Source organism: Heliangelus exortis, chromosome 12 (assembly GCF_036169615.1).
Source record: "Heliangelus exortis chromosome 12, bHelExo1.hap1, whole genome shotgun sequence".
NCBI lineage: Eukaryota > Metazoa > Chordata > Aves > Apodiformes > Trochilidae > Heliangelus > Heliangelus exortis.
The window spans coordinates 4,534,591-4,560,997 of record NC_092433.1 but is presented as its reverse complement, the minus strand read 5'-3'; the positions used below and the strand labels follow the sequence as shown (position 1 = coordinate 4,560,997).

At 50.1% G+C, this 26,407-nt stretch overlaps 2 protein-coding genes across 4 annotated transcripts in view; one reads left to right on the top strand and one right to left on the bottom strand.

Moving 5' to 3' along the window:
* The window catches only part of RBM6 (RNA binding motif protein 6), a 56,236-nt gene extending 36,039 nt beyond the window's left edge, over window positions 1–20,197 (bottom strand). For both annotated transcript variants that reach the window (XM_071755588.1, XM_071755589.1), the window contains exons 1-5: window positions 20,114–20,197; window positions 15,424–15,533; window positions 12,087–13,425; window positions 11,274–11,363; window positions 10,249–10,318 (exon numbers count right to left, since the gene is read on the bottom strand). In XM_071755588.1, the coding sequence (XP_071611689.1) occupies window positions 10,249–10,318; window positions 11,274–11,363; window positions 12,087–13,425; window positions 15,424–15,467 (1,543 nt within the window). In that variant the 5' untranslated portion in view covers window positions 15,468–15,533; window positions 20,114–20,197. The remainder of the gene's footprint in view (window positions 1–10,248; window positions 10,319–11,273; window positions 11,364–12,086; window positions 13,426–15,423; window positions 15,534–20,113) is intronic.
* Window positions 20,198–20,439: 242 nt separating this feature from the next.
* MON1A (MON1 homolog A, secretory trafficking associated) lies at window positions 20,440–25,263 on the top strand. Of its 2 annotated transcripts, XM_071755590.1 has the most exons (6): window positions 20,440–20,621; window positions 21,632–21,773; window positions 22,019–22,486; window positions 22,605–23,370; window positions 23,481–23,628; window positions 24,053–25,263. In XM_071755590.1, the coding sequence occupies exons 2-6, from the start codon at window positions 21,647–21,649 to the stop codon at window positions 24,191–24,193; spliced, it is 1,650 nt and encodes a 549-aa protein (XP_071611691.1). In that variant the 5' UTR covers window positions 20,440–20,621; window positions 21,632–21,646; the 3' UTR covers window positions 24,194–25,263. The 2 variants fall into 2 exon arrangements, with proteins under 2 accessions (XP_071611691.1, XP_071611692.1); XM_071755591.1 differs by lacking the exon at window positions 20,440–20,621 and having other exon boundaries at window positions 21,628–21,773.
* Window positions 25,264–26,407: the final 1,144 nt, after the last annotated feature.

Here is a 26,407-nt window from a genome sequence, read left to right as displayed (position 1 = left end):
TTATGTCCCACAATAAAGTGCAGGATGAACACTAAGACCATCCTGAGTCATCCTTGATGGTGAAAGTAGCTCCAAGAACTGAAGCACAGAGGAACCACCTCAATTCCCAACCTCACCCTTCACATGCTCAGGCCACCTCACTCCAAACCAGTGCTTTCCAGATGATGATGGGCTGACATGCTTCTACATGGACAAACAGCAAGAGGAAAGGCTTGGTTCCCTCCTCCTGCTGCTCTTTCATCTGACAGGAGCAAAAGGAAAGCTGGTCTGCATGTAGACTGCACTCTTTCAGACACTTAGATGCCCTGGCAAAGAGCCTGTCTCCTCTCCTGAAGAGGTACATCTTAACACAGGTACCTTCCAACCAGGTACACATCTTCAGCCCCTTCACTTCAGCCCCTCACCTTCCACAGGAAGGTAACTCCACAAGCACTTTCAGGCAAGGCACTCCAGCCTGCTGGAAAGCAGCCCCCATCTCCACCCCAGCCTACGCCAAAGAACATGTGCTGTACTCTCTGATTTTGCTTTCTCTGTTTCTTTACCATCTATGTACTTAACATCAGAGATAAGGCTCATACAAAAGTATCTCATCACCAAACCCTACTGATTTTCATTTTTTATTATTGTGGGAGCTCTTTGCACACTGTTCTAATGACACAATCCTGACATCTGCCTTTATAACAAGGCTCCAATTTGAATCTAGCTCCTCCCCTCCCTCACACAGGAATTTATTCCCTCTCCCCATATTATTTTAGCCAATATAATTACACTCGAGGATAATTTCTGGATCTGGGTGCTTTTCAGCTCAGTGACAGTCCTGGGCCAGCAGCACACCAGCTGTGGTGGAACGTAGCTAAAGCCACTCAATATTCTTACACAAAGTGGGCACCTGGAACTAGAGGTACAGTTTCAGCTGGCAGGACTGACAGAACCAGATTCACACAGCTGTGCCTGTAGCAACCATCCTCTGCAGTTCCAGCCACCTTAAATCATATTTGAAAAGGAAGCAGTCCTCTCTGCAGAGGAGAGCTGCTCTCCAGGATCAGTGCTGCCCCTTGCTGGGAGCCTGTTTTGCATTCTGGGCAGACACCTCTGCTACTTCACAGCACAGCGTGCAGGCTCACAGAGTACATTTTAAAGTCTTATTCAAATACAGAACTCTAGACTCACTTCTCTCCCTCCTGCTCAGAAAAGGCCTGCATGAATGATACTTGTCAGCCCGCAAAGCCCCTGATTCCCCTTCACAGAGAGGATTTTTGCAAGCTGCCATAACAGGCAAGCAAGCTAGGGTGAGAGTGTTATCTTATTTCCATGTGTGTACGAAGCAAGGGGGGGGTCCTGACAGACAGAAAGCTCAATTGCAGAAGTTTTCACTATATTTGCTCTACGAGAGGCAGTTTACATCCCAGTCCTCATGAAGTGCATGAGTGGTTTAGACATGGATTTAATCCAGCACCACACAACTGAGAGCATAGTGCTGAATGTTAAATGGTGATACAAAAGCTGAGACCTTTGGAGGAACTAGAGGATTGTTGAGCATTACCTGGTGACAGTTCAGATGAAGACTGGCATATTGCTCCTCGCACACTTTCTCACCTCTGCCCTCCCCCCCACTAAAATCACCCCCCCCCCCAGTTAGCATAGCTGCAGTACTGTGTACAATGAGAACCAAAACCAGAAACTGTGGCCCCATATCCTGCCAAGAAGCAACTTCAGGCCAGATGTTCAGCTCTTGTGGTCAGGCTGCAGAAGGACAGAGTGTTCTGCAATTCACTATGAGATGTCCTTGCACAGACAGCACACAAGCAGTGATGCAAGAGGAGAGCAGCCTAGAGATGCTGCTGCTGCAGACCTGCTGGGCCTGGCACTTTCCCTCACCCCCAGCCTTTTGCATAGATCCATGGTCAGCATGTGATAACTACAGCACAACTCCAGCCTTGGGGGGTACAGCCCACCAGCTCTGTCCCCCTGTCCCCAGCTCCATCAGAGCATCCTTCCATTTTAGACCATGATGGAAAGGCCACTGTAATGGAGACCTGGAAATGGAACAACAGCGCTGCTACAAAACACCTTCCAATCACAATGTTTGTTAATTTTTCCATGACTTGCAATAAAATCACATTACCCAGGGCACACGGCTTGAAACAAAACCAAATGACTTAAGGGGAGCAGCTAGAAAGTTTCTTGCCTCCAATTGCAAGTACTCTTCCCTGCCTCCACTGTAGAGCTGGTTCAGCTCTTTGTGTCAGCTGCTGAGCCTGCATATTTTTATTTCTGAAGACTTCACACAGTTTCCCTGTCACAAAGCAGCAATTCAGCTGAATTACCAAAAGCAAGGCAGGGAGTTTGGACAGAGGCATGAGACCCTAGTAGCAAGAATTGGTTCAACAGGCATCCCAAGGTAAGCTGATGTCCCCTGTGAGAGCTCTCACCCACTGAAGTCCTTCAGGTCATAAGAGTAAAACCTAAGGGATCACACCTGCAAAGCAAAATCACTGCTGTAGCCAACAGCATGGTAGTAGTGTTGTTTTTTTTTTAAACTTTCGGAGGCCTAAATTCACAAGCAAGTTTTCTCATGAAGAAATCCTGGTATCTTCTTAATCTTTGATCCTTCACTTACTGATTAGTACAATACTACAGTTTCATGATCCACAAAAAAGCTGAACCAAGTAAGAAGTGCTCTATGTCTTGGCAGAAGTGTATGTGATCAGCACAGGCTCTGTCAAAGAAACAAGAAATCAGCATTTCCCCCCACGCAACCTCTGAGCACGCTGCAGCAGTTACACTGTCCAAAGGACCCTGTCCAAAGGACCTTCCCAATGGGAACTGTCCTCCAACACTTGAACTCATTCAGATGTTGGCCAAAGCACAACCAAAAAGCCCACACATCCTCACCTCCCCCCAGTTTTTAGGTCAACTGTGTAAAAGGACTTTAGGACCTTATTTAACTTCATCTCAGGTTTGCAAGTTCACAATTCCACAGGCTGTATACAACGTGTGAAGGTAGAACATAGGAGAGCATGCACACAAAATCCAGAAGACCCTTAAGTGCCTATGTATACACAGTCCCTGATGGATGTTCCCAAAGCATGCTCAGTTGCTTTCTGCACTGAAAATGGGCACAATCACTTAATACTTAGGAATAAGAACGTATTTAGAGCTCCAAGAAGCTCCTCTGCAAAAAACATTTGAATAAGGAATATTTTACCTCTGGAATAGAGATGTTCTAGTGCATTGAAATTTGAAAACAAGTATGTCCCTATTAGCATGTCATGGTTTGGCTAAAAATCCTGAAAGCTTGACTTGAAATTACTGTTCTTTAGCTTCAGATAAAAAGATCAAAGACTTGAGATTTAAAATAAAACTTTGTTTCTCTACTCACACAGTTTCTACTGAACAACTGACACACAGAAATGTGTTACTTCATGATAGTTTGTTATGTCAAAGATCTAAATAAAGGAGAACCATAATGCTGTTCTTACAGAGCTGTAAGTAGTGTGAAGACTTAAAAAAAAAAAAAAAAATCTGCCTGGAATTTAGGAGGCCAAATGAAAAGATCACATAGCAAGAGCGGCCCTGCCTATGCCAAACCAAAGACGGTGTGATGGCACCATGACAAAAGTATCCAATCCAAGAGGAGATCCAGCTCCTGGATTCCAGGAATGAGCACACAGTAGGTCGCATTATTGGCTCTCCCTACAAGCTTAAGGCATTAGGTAACCTTAAGTCCATGTGACCCATCACCTGTCTTCTCAAAAATAACTGTTACAAAATCCCTGTCTGCTGTGGTGCAATACAAAAATATTCTCTCTGCTCTGGCCTGGAAAGTAAGAAGATGGCCTCCTATCAGTAATTCCATATTACAGCTTGACAAAAGACACTGTGCCAAACTGAGCAGCCAGGCCAGCTGTGAACATGGTGGAGATCCCTGAAACTGCCAGCTGGGGTCAAGCTGCCTGAGGGCAGAAGGCAATGATGATGCTCTCCATAGGTATAATGATGACCTCCATAGGCAGAGAGCTTCTCAACCATCCCAGCAAACACACCACTCCTTTTTTATTTTTTTTTTCCTGTAGGATGAGGCAGAAGTATTACAGAAGAAAAGCATTTACAGTTTTCATGTCTAGGACTCTGAGAGATAGCACACGGAAGCAGAGCCACGGCCAGGCTGCTGAAGCAGGGACCATCCTGCTGCTTGCTCTCTCCTGAGACACCACAGCAGAGCAGAATGCAGCTGGGGAAATCCTCTGCAGAGCTTCACCCATATTAAGAGAAGAAAGTTCTGTTGATTCAAAGACAACTACAGCATAAAATACAGAGTGAATACAGAGGGACTTCCGCATCCTCTCGGGGAATCTGCAGTCTCACATGCTGACCTTTGCACAGCTCAGGTAGTGGAGACAGGATTCTGCCCACTGTTCTTGGAAAATCTCCTATTCCTTGGCTGACAGGAAGAGCTACCTCATCTGTGGGAGACTTTGGCAATGTACATGACCCCATGTCAAGTTTTTCTGTTTCCTCCAAGGAAAGATGCAGATGTAGTTCATCCATACTAAACGGTGACTACTTCACCACAAGAAAACACAGGGCTTTCTCTGTACCTCTGTGATATTACAATGCAGTATTTTTAGCAGCAACAATATGCTCAATGCTTCCCAGAAACCAGGAGCTCCTGCACAGTAGTGGCTGTACCCATGAGTCCTGCTATTGCAACGAGGGCAGACAACAGTGTAGTGCTTTCTGTGGTGAGCCAAGAAAATAAAGCTGTCCACACAGTCTGAAAACTCAGAGGCTGCCCCACTGCACAGCTGGGAACAGCAGCAATCTATCTGCTAACACAAGCTCAGAAGCCAAACCTGGCAACTCAGTACCAGCTGGTGGATTCTGAGCATCCGTAAATTTGTCAAATATCTTTACTGCACAAATAAATTGGTCTTCAGAGCTCCTAAAGCTGAAGAGCTGTACCAGAAAAGCTTGTTGCTGAATACTAAACAGGACGATCTGCAACAAGCTGTACCCCCAATTCCTTTCAAAGGCTACAAGCTACACCTGGCCGCTGGGAGAAGGCTCTGCCACTTCATTCTGTCCCTCTGCATAATGAATTACATTCATGTGCACCCACTCGTGACAGCACTGCACAAGAGAACAGCACCAAAACCACAGGGTATGAAACACAGCTACGTCCTGAAGAGCAGAGCACTACAGACCATCCTCCTCCCTCCATTCAGGAGGACAAGATCCAGAAAGGACCTGACTGAGAGGCCAATCTCACTGCCTTGGGATATGCTCCAGCCATGGAAAATGGAGAGCTTATCCTTAGGATGGAGAGGTGCACTACTCAGGAATCCATACCAATTTTTTCATCATGAAGTTTCAACTTCTAGCCCTTGGATTTTGAGTTTTAGCAAAATGCAACACTAAAGAGTACAATTATAAATATCAGAGGCTTTCTGAAATATTCCCGAAACCTATGATTCACTGTTCTGATATACAGGATAGACTGCAGTGGAGGACAAAAAAAAAAAAAAGGTACCTGTTAAAGGTTTATCTAAGTGCTTTATTAATATTTAACAGGGCAGCAGTGTGGTAGAGCTTAGTGAAAGCAACCATGTTAATCCTTCTTTTTTTTATAGAATTTCTCCAAGGCAGTTTAAGTTGAACAGAGGGAGGGATAAGGGGAGCAGTTCCAAGCACAGTATGGGGACCAGGTCTGGAGAAACAAAATAAAAACTAAATGCTAGTGCAAGGAGGTGCAAAGCAAGCAATAAAGTATCTTTGGTGCCAGTAGCACTTACTAAAACAAAAGCTTTTCAAAACAGAGCAGGCAGCTGCCATGAAGTAGCAGCTAAGTTAGTCACATTCTTAGGAAACTACATTTCTTATGTGTTCCTCCATCACAGGAGGATGCCTGTCCTTTATCATCAGCCACCTGCACATGGACACCCCTCTGGCCTTAAGCATTTGTGTTGCTTGGAGAGCTCTAGCCCCCCATTCCCACAGGAGTTTTACTCCCCAGGGATGCAAAACTACATTCCCATATTCCCATCAGGGTTCAAAAGTAAGTATTTAGAAGAGGGTTAACAAACTAAAATCTCCCAATTTCTGCAGTGCTGCACTAATAGGAAACATTGTTTCACTGAGAGGGTTGTTGGGCACTGGAATAGCCCAGGACAGTGGTGGAGTCACCATCTCTGGAGGCATTTCAAAGGCATTTGGACCTGGTCCTTAAGAACATGGTTTAGTAGTTAGATTACAGTGTGGGTCAAAGGTTGGACAGGATGACCTTGGAGGTCTCTTCCAACCTGAGCATTCTGTGATTCTGTGAATACAGGGGGTACATAAAGGGGCTGGGGCAGACCTCACTGCTACCCAGCTCACCTGCTACCTCCAGGCCTATGTTACAGAGCTCCTCTCTGTGCATGCTGCTCTCTATCATGGTCAGTGTGTCCATTCTCCATCAGGCTCTCCCAGCTCAGCAAAAACTCCTCTTGGTTCCCCAGAAGGGCTTGCAGAGCAAGCCAGAAAAGACTTATGGGCTGCCAGCAATTTCTTGGGATCACTTTCCCCAAACAGCTTTTCCCAATCACTGATATTAACCCTAACATAAATCCTGGCTGGAAAACACATGTTCCAAGCTTGTCTCACTGCAGACTGCATCCAGGCGAACAACTTGAACAGAAGGCTCAGATTATGCTTCATGCTTTCACTTATCAACTGGACATCACTGCAGCATCTTTTAAGGGTGAAGGACTCACCATAAGCTGCCCTTAAAGAGAGTTCCATGTGCTCTCTTCTCCAGGGCACACTTCTCCAGTGCTCAGCTAAAAAGTTCTGTGCACATCAGACACCTAAGATGTTATCTCAGTCTTTGCTTATATTTGACATCAGTCAGGAAAGTAGAAATAGAGCTTGATGTGAATCAGGCAGGAGGAGATAAGTTGAAAACATGCTCAAAACCCAAGCACAGGAGGTGTGCTCATGTTGGACTCCTCGAAGGGCAGGAGGGATCAGTCTGAAGCTCCTGGCAGTCAGCACCGACAAAAGCAAACAGACAGTAACAGGAGGATGACAGACACCCTGTCACCAGCAGCCTGGTGCTGTCACACGTGGCATTGACAGCCTCTCAAGGCCCACACTGAAAGCCACATGAAAGCCTTGACCCCAGTGAGCAGAAGTAAGCACCTTCACATGGGATGGGGGAGCCCACAGCTGTTACAGCCCCTTCTCAGAGAGCTGCTGACAAGTCGTCACCACCAGCATCTACAGAACATCCACCTGAGGCAGCAAGAGGCACCAGGAGACACTGCAGACTAGAGCAGCTTATGGTCTTTGAGAAGATTCCACTATCACCTCAGGGTTTATTCTTTGTAATGATTAATCGAACGGATACGACCAAACACATTTGGAAAGGCAAGCTGCAAGATAAACCAACAATCTAATACACTTGTTTCTGCCCAGGCTTACACATGAGGTTGAAAGAAGCCTTACTCCCCCCCTTGTCACAAATGGATCTCATAATTTCAGTCTGAACATACAGGCTGATGGAAAAAATCTAGCTGATGGAAATTACAAGTTAATGTTGTGTAGGATAATACTATAAAGTCTGACTTTGGCATTTTATTAATGTCTGTAAATACCTGCCTTTTTTTTTTAAATCAAATTTCTCTCTCACTTCTTTAAGTCTCTCCTTTCACTGCCTTGCTAGAAATCCAGCCACCATTTCAGCCTGTGAGTTTCAGAGACAAAATAATCTAAAGAACAAAAAGCTTAAATGCATACTGAAATCACACCAAGTATATTCAGAACAGTGTTCCATGCTCAGCACAACCTTCAGTGATATTATCAGTGATAATATGCTTCCCTTAGTGCATAGCATGTAAAAAGAAAAGGCTTCATAAAGACACTGAGCTGCTTTTTCCAAGAAAAATCAACCATTTATTTTCCTCCAAAACAGAAGGAGTCTTGTGAAAGATCATACAGTGAAATCATCATGTTGAAGCTGCTGAGATAAGCTTTATGATAAGTGTTATCTTTTTGTGAAAGGGATCCAAAACTCACTTATTTTGAGTTAATTGAGTGTTATTTGTTACGGCTGTTATTGTTCTCCAACAGCTGCAGGCATTCTTCTCTCAAACACGCACAACATGTGTACTCATGATTAATGTTATTTTTAACATTTCTGGACAGCACTCAAAAAATACACAACCCCCTCAGACCGGCTTAGCACACGCTCTTCCGAGCCAGGCTGCCCTGGGGCTGACACAGCAGCACAGCCAGAGGGACCAGGTGTAGCCCAGAGACCTCAGCAACCCTGCAAGTTTGCAACTTTTCTGATGAATACTCACATCCACACCCCACCATAAAAGCACTGTTCAGCCCACGACTGGCCTCCAGTTTCAGACAGGCTCAGCTGTTCAGAAGTTCGTATGAATTCGATTTCACACACTTTGCTACAGGATGACCTAATTTGAAAAGCTGTATTAAATTTACTACGGCTTCTAGTTACCCAGTTTCAACAAGAAGTTCTCACAATTCAGGAAGCTTTTATTGTCCTAGGCATATCCATCTTGCGTAAGAAGGATCAGGAAGCTGTCTAAATTAGCAGCTGCATTTGCAGCCTCAGGACAGAATGCAAAACAAAGTCTGCGGAGTATCCACGTAACCTAGAATAATGCTACACTTATTACAGATGTACACTGGACAAGGATAAACAACAGCTCATGAAAATTGAGATAATTTCAACTTCATTCTTTCCCTCCTCACAATTGCCAGAAAAAGTTAAAAAAAAAAAAACAAAAAACAAAAAAACAGCTTTGCAGCTGAGACAGACTGAAACAGAACACAGCTTTTAGAGAGACAGCAGAAAACTGCAGTCTCGTATTTCATGTGACCACCAGCAGCTACTAAGGCTTCTGCATGTAACTTCAGTCACTGTTTCTCACTCTGAGTAGCCTTTGAAATGGGGAATGGGAAGGAGAAGGCACCAACTCTCTAATGAGGGCAGTAAGTCCTAATGAAGTACATGAGAAGAGACTTAAGAAGAGATTTCCACTTGAGATTGATTCATTACTGGAAAGTGATGGGTTCTGGGAAGAAAAAGACACCAACAACTGACAGAACACATCAGCACAGGCAAAAAATGAGGATGTTGCAATTACTGCATTGCAGTCAGTGTCGTGCAGGTGACAACAGCCAGGCTGTACTGTGCTTAAAAGAGAGGAAGAGCAGCAAGAAAGACTGACTGTACCTTAAGCCCTGATTGGGCCAGACCAGATTATGTGACACAGGGGTGTTCTTTAGTTCAAAGGAAGGTTGTGAAATGTCCTTTGACAGCTTCCAGAAACAAAATTATACTTGAGAAATAGCCAACTGCCCCAGTTTATATCCCCAGCCACTAAACACATAGGAAGCCTTCATATAATTTAATGACACCAAGAATTCCAGCTGCTTCATCTGCAACCCATACTGATAAGAAGCAAAGGCACTGACAATGGTAGATGCATTCCTAGGTTTAAAATAAATAAATAAATAAATAAATAAAATACTAGTTTCCAGATATTTCCTACCAGTATTAACCAAACCAATCCCCAGGACTCACCCTGCATTTCCTACCATCGCACATCTTTGTTCCAGCACAACTTTCTCACAAAGCAGCCTTGTAAAATATTTCTTTCTTCAGAATCCTACACATACTGATTGGAAGTACAGCAAAACTTTATTCTTTGAATGAGGAAGAGCATCCAGAGCCACTATTTGGATATTTGCTTATCAAACTTACTTTTACTTTTTTTACCTGTCTTGGTACCTAAGAAGGGTAACAGTTTCAGTATTACTGAAGGAGAAATGTTAGGATGCACCAGGTTTCCTGAGGACTATTCGTGCAAGACATGTTCCACAGTAAGACCATCTCAGAAAAAAAAAGATGTAGAACAATCCAAAAGGACTTAATAATAATTTTTTAAAACTGTCAAGAGAATTAACCTGCTGTTCTATGTCAGTATTGGCTTTATTCCAGCTGGCTGTTGAACAGCCTCATTGGTTTTCCTGACACGTGCTTTACCTCTGAAATAGCAGTGAGTGCAGCCATCAGTTTTGAAGACAAAAAGGACAAACTACAAAACTGGGCATTTCCATTTAAAAATACCTGCAATTATGGCACCAAAGACTTTAGCCAACGTGCCTAAGGATCAGTGTGAACAATACCTTTATGTAAACTTGAAACCAGAAGCACTGGGAAAGCATTCTCACCTGAACTGTAATCTTTCAGTCTCAAGTCCTTCACTGGTGTCCCGTCAGGCCCTCGGAAAGCATTGAGAATCTACAGGAAAACCAAGATCCCCATCAGGCTCCAAAATCAAACCTCAGAAAGCAAAGCACTTGCTAACTGGAAGTACATTTCTCTCTCCCCAAGACTTCTTTTCTTTCTGGGTTAACTCTGTTACAAACTGACACATATTCCTGATTAAGTTCCAAAAGTACCTGGGAACTGTTTATTGAGTTTTGGGAAGTATTTTTGGCTTCTGTTTAAAGAAGCAAACACCAATCACACCATAATTCAACTGTGCAAAGGTTTATTACACTGCTTTAAGCTAGACTGCTCACCTCTGATCCTTATTTAAAATCAGAGACATCCTACTGCCTTTAAGAAAAACAAGAGACCTGAAGTGACTGTTCAGAGTTTCATTTTCCCTTGATGGACAAAGTTTCTACCAGGAGCTCTCCAGCATTAAGCCTCAGAAGCTCTGATCATCACAGCTAACCCTAGCAAAAAGTGTTGCACGTAGGCGTTCTCATGTCTGGAACTGTCACCAAAAATACCCACCCAAATTCAGAGTGGAAACTTTTGGAAAGGGAGCTTCTTTCACCTTGTAGCCTAGGTTGGTTTTTTTGTTTTTCACTAAAATCAGCAGCAGCAGCAGCAGACATCTTTTCCATCTTTTTAAGATCTCAAGTAATAAAAATATTTGGTATATAAAAAGCAATGCCATATATATAATGGAAGTAAGACTTGTTAAAAAGAGTCTGGAGTCAAGGCTTTTAGCCACCAACATCCCACATATGACTGCAGAAAAACTCGTCACTTCCAGACCCCTTTCCAAAGCCCCCCCAAAAACCAGAATAATCAGATCAAAAAATAACATTACTATCACTTTTAAGTCTGGATTTTTCTCTGGGGAAAATGACAGACCACCCGAACTACATTAGCCAGGCTTGTAAGTGGTAGATTTAGAAACCCTTGATGGAAGTTTTTGGATGAAAAACATGGCACTTACATCATCCTTTGTGGCAGTTTCAGGCACTCCTCCCAGCCGAATGAGCTTGCTTGGCTTCACGTATTTGGGACAGGTCCGGTAATCTTGGTCCTTGAGTTCACACAATCAAGATGGTATTTTTATAAATGAGAGATGCCAGCTCAAAAGACACACAAACAGTAACAAAAGAAAGCAAGGGGTAATTTAAAGGAAAGTGCCATAAAGCAGGCTGGCTCAAATCTTTAAGCATAGCACTGTTCAACATTCAGAGAGCTCTGGAGGCTATGAGAGCCACGTCCAGGAAAATAAAAGAGGCAAATGGCCTCTCTCTGCTTTGCAGCAGTGGGAGATCCAAATTCAACAGTAGTGACTAACGCAGTAGCTACCATTACCTTCAGATTTCAAAGTTAACTCTGAAGGAAAATAAAGCATTCACAAGGACAGCTGTACTGTTCTGCAGAGGTCCATCTAAGGCAACAGCTTCTCTCTGGTAGCACTTATATGTGACGTCCAGGAGAAAACAAGAAAATATGTTATTCTATATGCTGCCTCCCCATACCAACCTCACTCTGTCAGGTCATTTTCAGCTTGGGGACTTTCTAAATCCAATCTGTTTCTAAATTGCTAAATTGCATTTCTCTTGAGAATATATTTCCGAGACAGAAAGGGTGCTCATTAAAACAACCTGGATCACGAGGATGATCTCAAGGGTAGGACTGTGAATTAGGATAGAACTGAAGTGATGGGATATGAACAGAAGACTCCCTCCCAGCTCCTTCCATTCTTTGGCCAACACGCATTTAGACGGAAACATCAACTGAAAAAACCACCTACCTGAAGGCTCTTATAGGGCCTAGAATCTTTGCTGGGTTTTCCTTCTGAAAAGGACTTGCCATGTTCATAATCAAACATCTGATGCCCTGGCAGCCGGTGATCCACATCACGGTACTCGATGTTCCGGTAGTCGGTATCTTGCCTTCCAAGGAAATCCAGGCCACCTTCACCCTTTAACCCAAGATCAGAATCGGATCTTTGCTGCTCCCCCCCAGAAATCTGCTGCTGTTGCTGCTTGTTAGCAAAGCTCTGAGGTTGCTCCTCTTGCTCCTGAAGAGTAGGAAGAGGTCCACGGCTATTCTGGAAATTGTGTGAAGTGTCATCTTCAAGACCCAGTCCAAGGGATTCCTCTTCTCTGGCTGGTGCTTCCGAATGCTGAAATTCTCCTTTCTGGCTACCAAAGGGAGCTCTATCTAGACCAAGTGCAGACTCCTCTCTCTTGCTGGCCCTTAAACCAGAGCCCTCTCTTTCTGCTAAAGGCACAGTAGATTGGTTGCGCCTAAAATCTACAAGGCTTTGATCCATGGGAGGCATTTCCCTATCTGAAAAGTCCATAGGAGGAGCCATATCTCTGTTCCTAAAATCCTGGTCAGACCTGGACCTGTGCCTATTTCTGAAGTCTGATGATGGTGCATTTCTGTTTCTGAAGTCCAAATCAGAGGTGCCCACACCCCTGAAGTCCATATCAGGTACATCTCTATTTCTGAAGTCTGTATAGGAATGTTCTCTGCCCCTGTAGTCTAACTCAGACATATCTCTTGCCCTGAAGTCAGAATGAGATCCATCTCGACCTCTGAAGTCTAGATCAAAAGATCCCCTTCCCCTGAAGTCTGATGAAGGTTCATCTCTGCCCCTGTAGTCCATATTATGTGCTTCCCTATCCCTGTAGTTCATACGGAACTGCTCCCTGTTCCTATAGTCCACTGAAGGAACATCCCCACCCCTAAAGTCCATATGTGGCCCTTCTCTCTCCCGGAAGTCTCCTGGGTACATATCCCTGCCCCTATAGTCAGAAGAGGGTGGCTCCCTACCTCTGAAATCCATCTGAGGCTCATCTCTGCCCTGGAAGTCAGATGGTGGGAAATCTCTGCCCCTGAAATCATGGTGCCCCTCCCCACCTCTGAAGTCACTACGTGGTCCATCTCTAGCTCCATAGCTGAAAGAAGGTTCCTCTCTGTTGGCAAACTGAGGATTGAGGAGGCCTGTGAGTGCCTGGATATCAAAAGGAAGTGATTCTCTGCCAGAGAAGTTGCCAGAGTGTCTTTCTTGAGCAAGACTATCAAGGGAAGGAGGATATTCCCTGTTCCACCCGGGAGCAAACCTTTCTTCTTGGCTCCCACTGTAGAAATAAAGACAGTATTATTCATAACGTGCTTAGAGTCTGAAATCTACACAGCAGCACATTCTTCTCTAAACTTTTATAGGGTTGTGTAACAGTCTAAGATCCGCAGAAGATACTGATGTTTGGCAGTTTAAGATGAGGCAGCATACGACAGATGTGAGAAAGTAAACTTGGGTGCTCCCATTTCAGCACAATTTCCAGAAGCACTCAACAGGGAATACCTGCAATATTAATGGGTTAATGATGGTAGCAATTCACATAGTCCTGCCCTGCACACAGCTCTGAGGCCGTTCAGGGTTCCACCAGCTGGTGTGTTTGTTCATTAGCACCACCAGCACATGCCTGTGGGGAACCACTTGAGCTTAAGCTCTCGGGCAGTATTACAAAAGACTAACTTCACACGTCATCCTGAGGCACATAAAAGCAGAGGTCACCAAACATCCTCTACTAAAATACTACAGAGACTCCTTTATGGCTCCTTGTACTGGAGTCTCAGCTGGCAAAATGCTGAAAGCTATCAGCTCAGACTCTGAGGATGTCTCACAGGGATAATATGCCAGTAACCAATGCCCAAGATGATCCTGTGCCCATGCCTCCAGACTGGATCTTACACTGAGTTTCCAACACTACAGCTATGAGCACTCCTGATACCTGCACAAAACCTCTCAGGAAGAGGTTTACTTTTAAGGCAGCTTTTCAAAACCCAATGAGTTGTTTGGGTTTTTTGAGATGGAGCTACCTGATTTTTCATTTAGGTGAGGCTCCAATACCTTTTTTAAAAAATAATGAAATATCAACACATTTCAAAATAACACCAAATGCTACCCAAATCAGAGGACATTTCCTTAGCAATTACAGCAAGTCATGTTCTTCTCTGAGTTTCACTACAGAATCACTCACCAACAGAATGCAATGTGACATCTGCACAGTTAACCAAACCATATACAGATTTCCTAAGCTACACACCCCTGTTTTACCACTGTATAGAACAGTAATTTGAATTTGGTTCAAGGCTAGAATTCCACACACAATACAGTAAAGAATAATGCTTGTAAAACCCACTCAAAATTCAGCAGACCAGCACTACTGATACCATCACAAAACACACTCATGCTCCTGCCAATTTCATTATGAGATGCTCTGGGGGATACTGGGTTCTGCAGCTCATATATCATCAGCTTCCTCAACACATGACAGCTGGACAATTATTTGATGAAATATTCATATCATGGAAACCTAAGATAGGCCACAAGGAGGTACCTTCACCATGCTGATAGCCAAGCAACTGAGATAGACACGTGAGCAAAAGATGAAAGAATTATGCACAACAAAGGAAAACCTCAGCTTTTCATTTTTTTATCTTTTTTTTTTAATACCCAGAGCCCTCTTGCAAACACAGGGCCTGATAACAACCAAAAGAATTATAAACTAAGCAAGATAGGATACTGTGGAGGTCCAGTTGCATACAAATCTTTCAAACAGATCCAGTGACATTCAAAAACGTCTTATGAAAGGGTATGGCCAAGAATATGAGGATACATGGTTTACTCAGCCTCTTGGAGAGAAATAAACTCTGAAAGTTTTCAAGAAACCCTGTGTGCAAGTGAAATGCTGGTATTTCTGAAGATAAGGCAAGCACCTTGGTTGAAGAGAACCAACGTTACACTTACAGGCACTTCTCTGGATCTTAACAGCACGTATCACCAAAATCCATATGACATATAATCAGCTTACAACAGCTAAAAAAAGTATGGCTAGGAGGTATGGAGAAGGAACAGAAATACTAAAATAAGCTCTTGTTAAAAAAACTCAGAAAGTCTCAACTTGCCCATTCTTCAGCAGTCTAACCTAGTTCCACATGGACCTCAGAACCTTTACCAAACTAGTCTGCTTACAGGAGGATGTAAAGAAATATTGACAAACAAGTCAAAGAGTTCCTGTGGCTTATCATATTTAAGCAGTTTGCTGAAACACACGGGACATTCAAACACTTACCGAAAAGACCCCATTCTGTGGCCTTGTCGATGGTCTCCCCACATTTTGATCTTGTCTGGTAGGTTTCCAGAAAAGGAAAGCTCACTCTAAGAACACCAAGACAGCACAACCTGTTGAGTAAATAACATTACAATAAGCCTCATGGCTAAAAATACAAATCACATAAGAATAACACTGCTGGTAAGGAAACGGGGCGTGTGGAACAATTGATCAGGATCCACAAATATGCAAGACCACATGTGAATGACTTAATTGCTGCATTATTCCATGCTCAAATTTGCAAGCATCAAACGACTTCTGAAATCAAACTGTTGGTATGGGTGGGCAAACAATTTGGTATCTGACTGATTACCAGAAAGCTTTCCAATAGACTGTGTCTGACACAACTGGGAGTGCAACTAGAATTGTGAGAACACCACAGTCTATAAACAAGGACCACTGCCCAACAACAGTTTGTAATTAATGTTTAATCCAACCTATTTTTGCCAAAAGGTCTTGGCTGTTTGAGGCAAGAGTCACTACTAATGGTCCACTCTGCTCACCCTGCCCTCAAAAGCATGTAGGTGACAGTAGCTTTGCCAATAAATCCCTGCAGGCACTGCTCTCCATGCTGTGTTACAAATAATGCCTGCATCAACAAGGATCTAAATGTCATCCACTCCCTCCCACCAGAGGAAAAGGTGAGGATTTCCTGGAGACTGCCAAAGCTGGGATTAGAAATAGGATGTACTTCTGTCTTTCCCCCGAAAAAGATAAAAACCAAAGGTTGCAGCAGAGGACAGGCCCGATGGTCTCAGAGTTCTGGCTAATGCAGTGGTCCAGGAGGGCTGCTGTGCCACCAGACCAAGGTGAAGAGACCTGGGGCTCACACACTGCTATGATACAACTCCAAAGCAGGACTGAATTATTCAGTCACAGTGGTTTGCTGGAACAGAAGACAGCACAGACAGGCACCACCAGGCCTGGTGGGAGCAGCTCTTGTCAAAGAAAAGCACAAAGGATCCCGTTCCTTCTCCATTCCAAAGGTCAGTGCTGCTGCATGGGTGGCACGGCAGCAGAGCAGGTTCTGACAGGTTATCCCAGGGAGCTAAAGGGAGCTGCCCCGCTGAGAGGGGGCACCTGCTCCTGCCAGGGTCCTTGGCCAGGCAGCAAGGGACAGCAGCTCTGTCAGGCCTCATGATGTGGGTGTGGAGGCTGAGGAAGGCAATCTGGAATACCACAGCTGATCCATGCACTATTAACAGTGTTTCTAAAGATACAGGCTCATACTTTTGGCCACTCAAGTGCAAGAGCTCTGGTCTGCTCCCATTTTACACGGCTCCCTATTCAGTAAGCACCACCCCGGTCCCAGCTTCCTCTGCAAGCTCTATCATTTTTATTTTCTTGGTGGTGAATCCAAGAGAGCTGACACCACATCCTCCACGGAGAGGCCAGGTGAATGGAGATGGATATGGCAGACACTGCTGTGGTGGGCTGTCAGCAGCCAGGCTGCTGTGATCTGTGATCTTTTGCAGCCTGCAGACATCTGCAGACCTGTCATTTCTTAATCACAGAATCACAGAATGGTTTCCTGTTCTCCCTTTTTGGATTTCCTCCCCCACTACAGTTCTCATTAAATCAACAAGCTTACTGATGCTTTAAAAAAAAAATCCCTTGCTAGCTGGGAACTCTTTGGACATTACATTCAATTTATCAGATATGGAAAAAAATATAATTGGACTGACACCTGTCACAGATCAGCTGAGCCACACAGCAGCATCCATGAGTATGAGGTCATGGTTCAATGACACAGGCAGCAACACTGGCTCTGACAATCCCCTGCTCAGCCTGGTGTGATTTACTGCCTCTGGCAACACAGTGCTACCTGTGCCAGCTTTGCTTTCCTGGGTTTGCACCATAGGTGACCCTCCAAAAAGAGTTATTCTTAACCCAGGCCATTTCACTACACAGCCTCACAAAACAAGGTGACAGCTAACTGCAGGACAGGACAGAAACTTCTCAAGACTGGATGCCAAGGTCTCCTGAAGGTCTGCCCTGCTACAGCTCCTTCAGAAGGTGCAGGCTGTGGTGAGAGGCCAACAGGATTTACCCTTCAGGTAACAGCCAGCTCAGCTCCCAGCCCCCTGCTCCCAGGCAGAGGGTGAGGGTGAGTAAGGCTATTTGCCAAACACACACCAACAGAGCCCAGGGCTGGGGCCAGGCAGCAGCAAAGCACAGCAAAAATCCACCCTCCAGTGCTAGGAATTCTGCATCAATTCCTGATGCTGAATGATGAGGCCATACCTCAGTCACAACCATGCATCTGAGGGAGATGGCAAGAAAGGACATTTCAGAGTGACACAGTAAGGCAGAACACATGACTGCGGTCCAGTTACTCGCACAACCCAGACTTTGAGTCCTCTTAAGACAATAATTAGCTGTTACAATTATGCTGAATAATCATGAGGGCCAGTATGCATCCTGAATGTATGCATTTTGTTTCCCTCCTCCTCTCCCTGCTGGCTCCGCCTCCTGCTGGCAAAGACCTGGCTCCAGTGAAGATGCAGAAGGTGGATCTCAGAGAAGGGAAAGCTCCTCTGTGGAAAGCTCTTCCAACAACCAGTGGTCCTGCAGCCCTCCTGACAGACTCCAGAGACTGATGAGCTCCAGATGCTCCCTGGCAATTACACCCAAGGGCTTCCTCAGCACTGTGCCCCTGCCCCCAGCCCAGCGCCTGGCACTGCCACTCAGGGGACAGTCCCCATCCTGCTCTCCAAATGCACCTGCTGAGCCCAACAGCAGACTCTTTGGGAACCTCTGATTTCAATTTACATCTTCCTAGGGTAAAATAATGGCACTGCACATCAGAAGTATGCAACTGAGCCAGACTAAGTGGCTGACTCTCTCAAGGAATAATTAAAGATTTCTGGCAAGGGTCAGAGTGAGGAATGCCAGTACAGTCCTCACTGAACCACACCCAACTTTGCACCTTTTCTTCCAAATGTGGGGGGAGAGATGAGAAATTGGTGATGGGTTAGGCAAGGTGAATTTTCAGAGATGCTATTTCCAGGAAAATACCCCAGTACTCACAATTTCTCTCCAAGCAGATTTTGCCAAGGCTGCCAGACATGGTATTTATAGACCATGAGGAAATCAAACATGTAACTACACACAAGACTATGGTCAGAGAAAAGAGGAAGTAATTTGCTACAAAACCATTTTTAGTGCCCAGAAAAGTTTTTGTAAGGCTGAAGAAAGGAAAAAGCCTATGAAATTCAAGTACTACAGGAAGAACAAAAGAAAGCATTTCCTCAAGCTACAGAAACTGTAAATAGCCAAGAAAGCCTGTTAGTTCCAATGTCTAATCCATAAGCAAAGAAAATATCAAAATCATGTCACTGAAGTATGGAAGCAAAGGGAGAGGGAACCATCCCAGCTCTTCTGGGTGTCATGCTGGAGGTTTTCACTTTGAAAGAAGGGAGGGTGTGTGCTTTTCAGTTGTATGATACTTTTAAAAAGACATGTTAGGAAATATCCGGTGAATTTCTAACAGCCTCTCAATCACTTTGGGACCTTGCCTGTCTCAAAGGACTTCACAAGTGCATTCCCACTTGTGTTGAGAGGAGGGAGTGTTGAGAGAGACTTTCACACCACCAGCACCCTGCGGGGACAGGACAGTGGATTTCACTTTCAGCAGTGGTTCCAAAATCAACACCGCACACCAGCAACACCACCAAACTCTTGTGGCACAACTGTTTTTAAAAAACAAAACACAAGACCCACCATTATCTCCCCCAGGAGCTCATCACCTGGTCTTCACCAGCCTCCAGCACCAGCCGGGCCACATCCTGCCTCCACCTCAGCCTTCATTTACAGCTCAGCCTGTGACTGAACCGTAGCATCACCTGATGTGTCCCCAGTGACAGCCCCCATCGCCTCCCTCTGCATCCCAGCAGGAATCTCACCTGATTTTTGTCCATTGCTTGTAAAAAACAAAGCTGCTGGAAGGCATTTTTTACCAAAACACACAAAGCACGGTGTGAAAGAAACCCTAATTCTAAGCAAGGCCTGAGTAACCCAGAGATACGTAGAAACACAACCACGGAGCCAGAGGCCCGTGCGGGACAGCCCTAATGCTCCGGTACCGGGGGCCGAGCTGCTCAAGCCGGCAAACCCCGGTCCCACCGGGGATTGAGGCTCCGAGCAGAAGGCCGAGCCCACAGCCAGCAGCGGGGTCACGGAACCGGGACCGGCCTCCTCAGAGCTCACAGCCGAGGCAGCCCCCGGTACGGAGGGGCCGCGGTGTCCCAATAAGACAAACACTGCCCCGCATCCCGACTCCGATGGAGCCCCCTGGGGCAACCCCCGGCTCCGCCATCCCAGCAGCCCCCGCGCACACCCCTCTCCCGGGAAGCCCCATGGGAGGAATCCCCCACAATCCCGGGCAGCCCCAGCTACAAACACCCCCCAGCCCGTCCCGCTTCCCTCTCAGCGCACCAACGGCGATGCCCCCTCTGTCCCGGGGACACCCCAGGATCACACACACACCGCTTCCCTATCCCGGATGGCCGTTCCGGTTCTACCCTCCGGGAACCACCCGAGCGCCCCTGCCCAGGCACATCCCACGCCCCTGCCCAGGCACAGCCCGCCAGCCCCGCCACACCGGGTGGCCCACCGCTGCTCGCTGGGCCGGACCGGGGCCGCCTCTCACCTCCGCCACCGCCGCTCCCGCCGCGCCAGGCCCAGCGCAACCCCTGCGAGAAGACGGAAGTTCCGCTGCCCCCTGCGCCCCGCGGGGCACGCTGGGAAGCAGAGTCCGGCCAGCCCAGACGCTGCACTACCGCTCCCGCCATGCCCTGCGTAGGGCGGACTCCATTTCCCAGCGTGCTCCGCTCCGCGTCCCGGGGCCTACCGGGAGTTGTAGTCTCTGGGGAGAAGGGAGGTAGCGGCGAGCAGCGGGGGCCGCCTACAGCTCCCATGATGCAGCGGGGCCCGTCCCGGTTAGGGGCGGGGGGCGGTTCCGCTGGGGCGGGGTGTTGCGATGCCGGGGGCGCCGGGGCTGGGACCGGGGTCGGGACCTGGGGCAGGGCGGGAGGCGGCTGCCCGCCGCCGGCGTCGTCCCCCCTGCCCCGCCTAGACCGTGCCGGGGGCTGCCGGGCGGCCCCCCGCCGCCTCGCCGTTCGCCCGGGCCTCCGGTGCTGTCAGGAGGAGCCGCGAAGGTCGGTCCCTGCGCCTTGTCCTTCGGGGGCTCCGGGCCTGGTGGTGCTCTGGCAACGCTGACCCCTGGGTGGGGAGGTAGTGGGACGGGCCCCGCACCGGGCACGGGGGTCCCAGGGAGACCCTCACCCCCGGGGCGCTCCGGGAAGAGCCGGGGCTGGCAGCGCCGCAGCCGGGAGGGTTCGGCCCGGGCGAAGACGGGGCCCTGGTTCGACACCCTCCGGAGCTGTCGGGAGGTCACGGGCTTTTGGGGTAGGGGGTTCCAGCGCCCAGCCCCCCGGGGCGGCATTGCCCGCTGGCCTCGGGGCTGCGGGTGTCCCGGGCACCGGCAGAAGCCGGGGGTTCCTGAGCCCCCCCGCCAGCTGCCTTCGGAGCCTAAGGAGGCTCCGGTAAGGAAGGAGCACAGAGTCCCGGGCCAGACTGGTTTCCTGCTGCTGCCTTGTTTTGCCTTTGTGTTTGAGAGGAAAGCTTGGGTTGAAATCTCGGCCAGGCTCTGCCCGGGAGGGCTGACCCACCGGGCAGGGGTTGGAGGGGGCACCCTGCTCCCCGGGGCTCGACCGCCTGGGGGCCGTAGCCTCAGGAGGGAACGTCACCAGCCTGGTCTCATGTCAGCCACTAATCCGGGCCGAGGAGAACCATAAAACCCACCCTTGGCAAACATCAGGCTTCTGGGATCCTTGGTGTTCGGGACAAGCCCCATCCAGGGCTGGGTCCCTGCCCCCTCGCTGCTCCAGAGGCTGAGCAGCTTTCCCGGTGCTGGGGGAAATCGGGGCCAAGCCTGGATGAAAGGTGCTGGGACCGGGGAGCTGGAAGGAGCCAGGGCTACGGAGGAGGGGAGGAAATCCTGCTGGATTAGAGCAGCTTTCCTGACGTCTCAGCAGGGCTTGGTGCTGCCCACTGAGGCAGCAGGATTGGGCCGAGGATACTGACACTGTCCTCATTCAGAGCAGGGCATTTCGGGACCTGTTTTTTGGGTGAGGAACAGAGGGGTGAGGCTGTGGGTCACATGCAGGTCCCGCCCTGAGGAATGGCTGCGGATGTCCACAAGAAGAAAGGCTGGGAAGTGCCCAATGGCTCCCTGGCACCCGGCGATGGGCAGCACGCAGAGCGGTCCGAGAGCCCCACGCCAGGGCTGGCACAGGGGACAGAGCCAGGTATGGAGCAGAGCTCCCCAGAGGGGGTGGGGGGAAAAGCATCTCCTCATGATGGGGACCGGGCCCTTCACAGCCCCTCGGGCAGGTGGAGATGTGCCCACTGGTGACTCCCCACCAGCAGCACCCCTGGGTGCCACAAGACAGGGAGAGGAGGACAAGTCCCTCCCCGCACCCCTCTGTCCACCCACTGCCTTGGCGTGGGGGGCGGGCAGAGGGATGGACACTGCAGGGCCCTTTGTTCCCAGGAGCGGGCCAGGAGGGAGCCATGTTTGTGCACACCCGCTCCTACGAGGACTTGACCAGTCCTGAGGACGGGGTGGCCGCAGCGCGGAGCCCGGAGGAGAGGCGGGGGGAGCCGGCGGAGCCGAGCAGCATGGAGCAGATCAGCAAGGACTTCAGTGAGCTGAGCACACAGCTCACGGGCATGGCCCTCGACCTGGAGGAGGAGATGAGGCAGAACAAAGAGGGGAAGCTGGAGCCATCCCCACAGACCAACCGCCGCGACTCAGTGCTGTCGAGCAAGGAGGAGGAAGACGTGACCATGGACGCCTGGCGCATGCACCGGAAGCACGTCTTTGTGCTGAGCGAGGCGGGCAAGCCCGTGTACTCCCGTTACGGCTCTGAGGAGGCCCTCTCAAGCACCATGGGTGTCATGATGGCCCTGGTGTCCTTCCTGGAGGCTGAGAAAAACGCCATCCGGTCCATCCACGCAGGTACTGCCCTGGGAGTGGGTGGGACTCGGGGGGAGGTTGGTGGGTTGGGGAAAGGCTGCGTCCCCAAGAAACCAGGCTTATAGATCTGTCCCCGGCCCCTGGGGACTCTCCCAAGCAGATGGCTACAAGGTGGTCTTTGTGCGGAGGAGCCCACTGGTGCTGGTGGCAGTGGCACGGACCCAGCAGTCAGAGCAGGAGATTGCCCACGAGCTGCTATACATCTACTACCAGATCCTGAGCCTGCTGACCTGGACCCAGCTCAACCACATCTTCCAGCAGAAGCAGAACTATGACCTGCGCAGGCTCCTGGCCGGCTCTGAGCGCATCACTGACAACCTGCTGGACCTCATGGCCCACGACCCCAGCTTCCTGATGGGCGCCGTGCGCTGCCTGCCCCTGGCCGCCAGTGTCCGGGACGCTGTCAGCAGTAGCCTCCAGCAGGCCAAGGCCAAGAGCCTGGTCTTCTCTATCCTCCTTTCAGGGAACCAGCTGGTGTCTCTCGTGAGGAAGAAGGATCAGTTCCTCCACCCTATTGACCTCCATCTGCTCTTCAACCTCATCAGTTCTTCTTCCTCCTTCCGGGAGGGTGAAGCCTGGACTCCCATTTGCCTCCCTAAGTTCAACTCCAGCGGCTTCTTCCACGCCCACATCTCCTACCTGGAGCAGGAAATGGACCTGTGCCTCCTGCTGGTCTCCACTGACCGTGAAGACTTCTTCACTGTCTCTGACTGCAAGCGGCGCTTCCAGGAGCGCCTGCGGCGGCGGGGGGTGCACCATGCTCTGCAGGAGGCCCTGCGCACCCCCTTCTACAGCGTCGCCCAGGTGGGCATCCCTGACCTCCGGCACTTCATCTACAAGTCCAAGAGCTCTGGGCTCTTCACCAGGTAAGGCTGCTGGGGAACCATCAGGCCAAGGCTGTGGTGTGGGGCATGGGGCAATCCTTCTCCATGAATTCCCTTCTTCAGGGGGCTAACGGGGCGCTGTGTTCCTGCAGCCCCGAGATTGAGGCACCCTACGTGCGGGAGGAGGAAAAGGAAAGGCTCTTGGGGCTCTACCAGTACCTCCACAGCCGGGCTCACAATTCTTCTCGCCCTCTGAAGAACATCTACTTCACAGGCCCCCGGGAGAACCTCCTGGCGTGGGTAAGGGCCACCTGCAGGGTTTGGGTGAGCTTGTCTTCTCTGGTCCTTCATGGCAGAGTAAGTTGGGGGGAGGGAGGGTGGCAAAACACACCACCAGCTCCCTGGTTCCTAGGGTGTACCCCAGCTTGAGCATGGTCCTTTTTGGTGGCCAGCCTCCCCTCAAGCACCCCTGCACCGGTGCCGAGGGCTGTGTCATGCGCAGTGGTGCGAGTAGAAAGTCCATTCTAGAGGCAGACCCTGGGGTTTGGTCCCCCCAGCTTGTGAGTAAACCAAGTGCCAAGTGTTCAGGGTGGCCCACTGGCACCCCATGTCCCTGCCCTGGAGCTTCTGTGCCTGATCCCAGGGCTAATGTGGGGAAGATGCAGTGCCCGTCTCAAGTGGTGTGCAGATGTGTGGACAGACTGTACCCTGCTTTTTCACACAGGTGACCAGCGCTTTCGAGCTCTACATCTGCTACAGCCCCTTGGGGACCAAGGCTGGTGCCATCAGTGCTGTCAACAAGCTCATGAAGTGGATCCGCAAGGAGGAAGACCGACTCTTCATCCTCACACCCCAGACGTACTGATGGGCATGGCCAGAGGAGCCCCTGCTGTGCTGGGGAGCCTGTCCCCCAGGGAAGCCTGGGCTGTGAGTCCCGGGGAGAGGGCGTGGTGGGACCCTGGAGCATGGGGAGACCCACCCATGGGCCTGTCCAACCTGGGTGTTTGAGACAGGGTGCACAGCTGTCTGGGGAAGGGGTGACCAAGACTTTCCTTCATCTGCAGGCAATGTCCCTCAGCTGGGAGGGCTGCCCTTCCTCTGCTGCTCCTGGCTCTGTCCCTCCTTATGGGGCTCATGGAGCCAGGGTGCTGGTACCCTGTGTTGCTGGAAGGCAGCTGAGCCTTGGGGTCCTGCTGCCTGTGGCACTCTCCTCTCTCTGCCATCCTGTGGCTGTGCCAAGGGTGGGGATCTCCAGAAGAGATGTGGCAGCACTCGGGGTGGGGGGGGAACCCTGTGCTGCTGTGGCTGCAGAGGGCGGGTGACACCACCCAAGTGGGGATAGGGCTGGCCTCCTCTCTCTGCACTGGGGGATATGGGCTCCCATGCTCCAGGCAGCCCTGGAACCCTGCCCTGGCAGGTTTGCCCCCTTGGCACCTGTGTGTGCCCAGACCCTTCCCACTGTGGCTGTCCCTGGTCACACTGGCAGGCAGGGATGGTGGGTCTGCACTACAGGGTCCTGGGCTTGTGGTCTCGTGGTGATGGCTTCTGAGCAGCAGACCCTAAAGGGGTGGCTCAAGCTCAGCCCTGTGGAGATGCCACTGTCACAGGGCCCTAGTGCCCCCCCAAGCCCAAGAAGGGCAATCCCCTTGGTGTGGGGGCACCTGCCCCCAGATTCAGCCCCTCAAACTTGCTGCTGCACATGGGCTGTCTCCTCCCTGTCTGTCCCAAGGCTCTGGTGGGGGGGCTGGGGCAGAGCTCAACTCCATAAGGGGGGCTGTCTGCCAGGGTGTGCAAGGAGGGGCAGGGCCACGGGGGTGGCACCAAGGGGGCGGGGATAGACCCGGCAGGGCTAGCGTGGGGACTCTGCTCCCGTGTTTGTGTTCCTGCCAGAGTGTAATCGCTTGTCTTTGCTCATAAACATTATTTGGACCTGAAGTCACGTCTCGTCACTTGGTGTCCCCTTAGTTGGGGCAAGTGGCCAAGCTGGGGTTTGGAGGGGGGGGGGGGTTATGCAGTTTGGTCCAAGTTTGGGTACAGTGCAGTCCCAGCCTCGGGGACCCGCTGGGAGCTGGGAAAACCGCCGGGAAGCGGTGTGAAGCAGCCAGGGCTGTGCTATCTGGGGGGTGGGAGTGGCGCAAACCCCAGGACGAGCTGGCCGGGGCCAGCTCATGTCGAAACGGAGCTGGAGCCGTACAGCCGGAGGAAGGAGCTCTTGGGTAAGGCGCGGAGCCAGGCTAACCACTGGCCTTGCACAACGCGGGGCTGGGGCTGGCCAGGTGGCCCGGCCCCAGGGAGCTCTTTTTCGGCATGTTCAGCCCCTCCTGGGAACAAAGTCCCTCCTGGTAGTGCGAGGCAGCAGCCTGGTTGGCGTGAGGGAAAGTCCCTATACACAGCTGGGAAACGGAGCCCCACAGCCCGAGGGTCAACGGGGCGCGGGGCGGGGGGGAGAAGAGGGAGAGGGGTAAATCCCTCCCATAAATTCGCTGGCGTGAAGCATCTTCCCCTTCCGTCATCCCTGGGACGAGCCACAAGTCCCGGCAGCGTTTGGCAGCCCGTGGCGAGGGGTGTGAAGGGACAGGAGGCAAAGAATGGGCACAAGGGAAATGCCTCCCTGGCCTCCCCTTGCAAAGCTGTGGCTGCCCTGGCCCTGCTTTTTCCCCCCGGCGGGAAACACCCGTGCTGAGCCGGCCTGGCAGTGAGTTGCCGGCAGCTTTGGGGAAGCGGTGATACCGTGTGCCGGGGTGTTGACAACCCCTGCCGCCCCTGACAGCCGCACCTGATGGTGTTTAGTGTGCTTGGACCCCGCACGCATCCCCGGGATGCTGACAGCCCCTTCCCAGTCATGGGGACCCTCCGAGGGCCGCACCTGGGCATCGTGCCAACTTTTTTCCCCACTTCGGGATGGTGTTGTTCTTGAGCTCCACGTCCCCACGAGCCCCTCGTCCCACCGGACACCCCGGGCTGCCGGTGCCGGCTCTGGGGGAGCCCCTCGCCGCTCGGGGGCAGGGCTCACCCCCCCCGTCCCGCCTGCCCCGTCCCGCCCGCTCCCGGGGCCCGTCCCGCCTCGGCTGCTCCGGCC

What these genes read in the sequence shown, in the direction of transcription:
- MON1A (XM_071755590.1), top strand. Translation starts at nt 21,647, where the DNA reads ATGGCTGCGGATGTCCACAAGAAGAAAGGCTGGGAAGTGCCCAATGGC. An exon ending in GGCACAGGGGACAGAGCCAG is followed by an intron (nt 21,774 to 22,018) that starts GTATGGAGCAGA and finishes CTTTGTTCCCAG; the next exon opens with GAGCGGGCCAGGAGGGAGCC. An exon ending in AGCTCTGGGCTCTTCACCAG is followed by an intron (nt 23,371 to 23,480) that starts GTAAGGCTGCTG and finishes GTGTTCCTGCAG; the next exon opens with CCCCGAGATTGAGGCACCCT.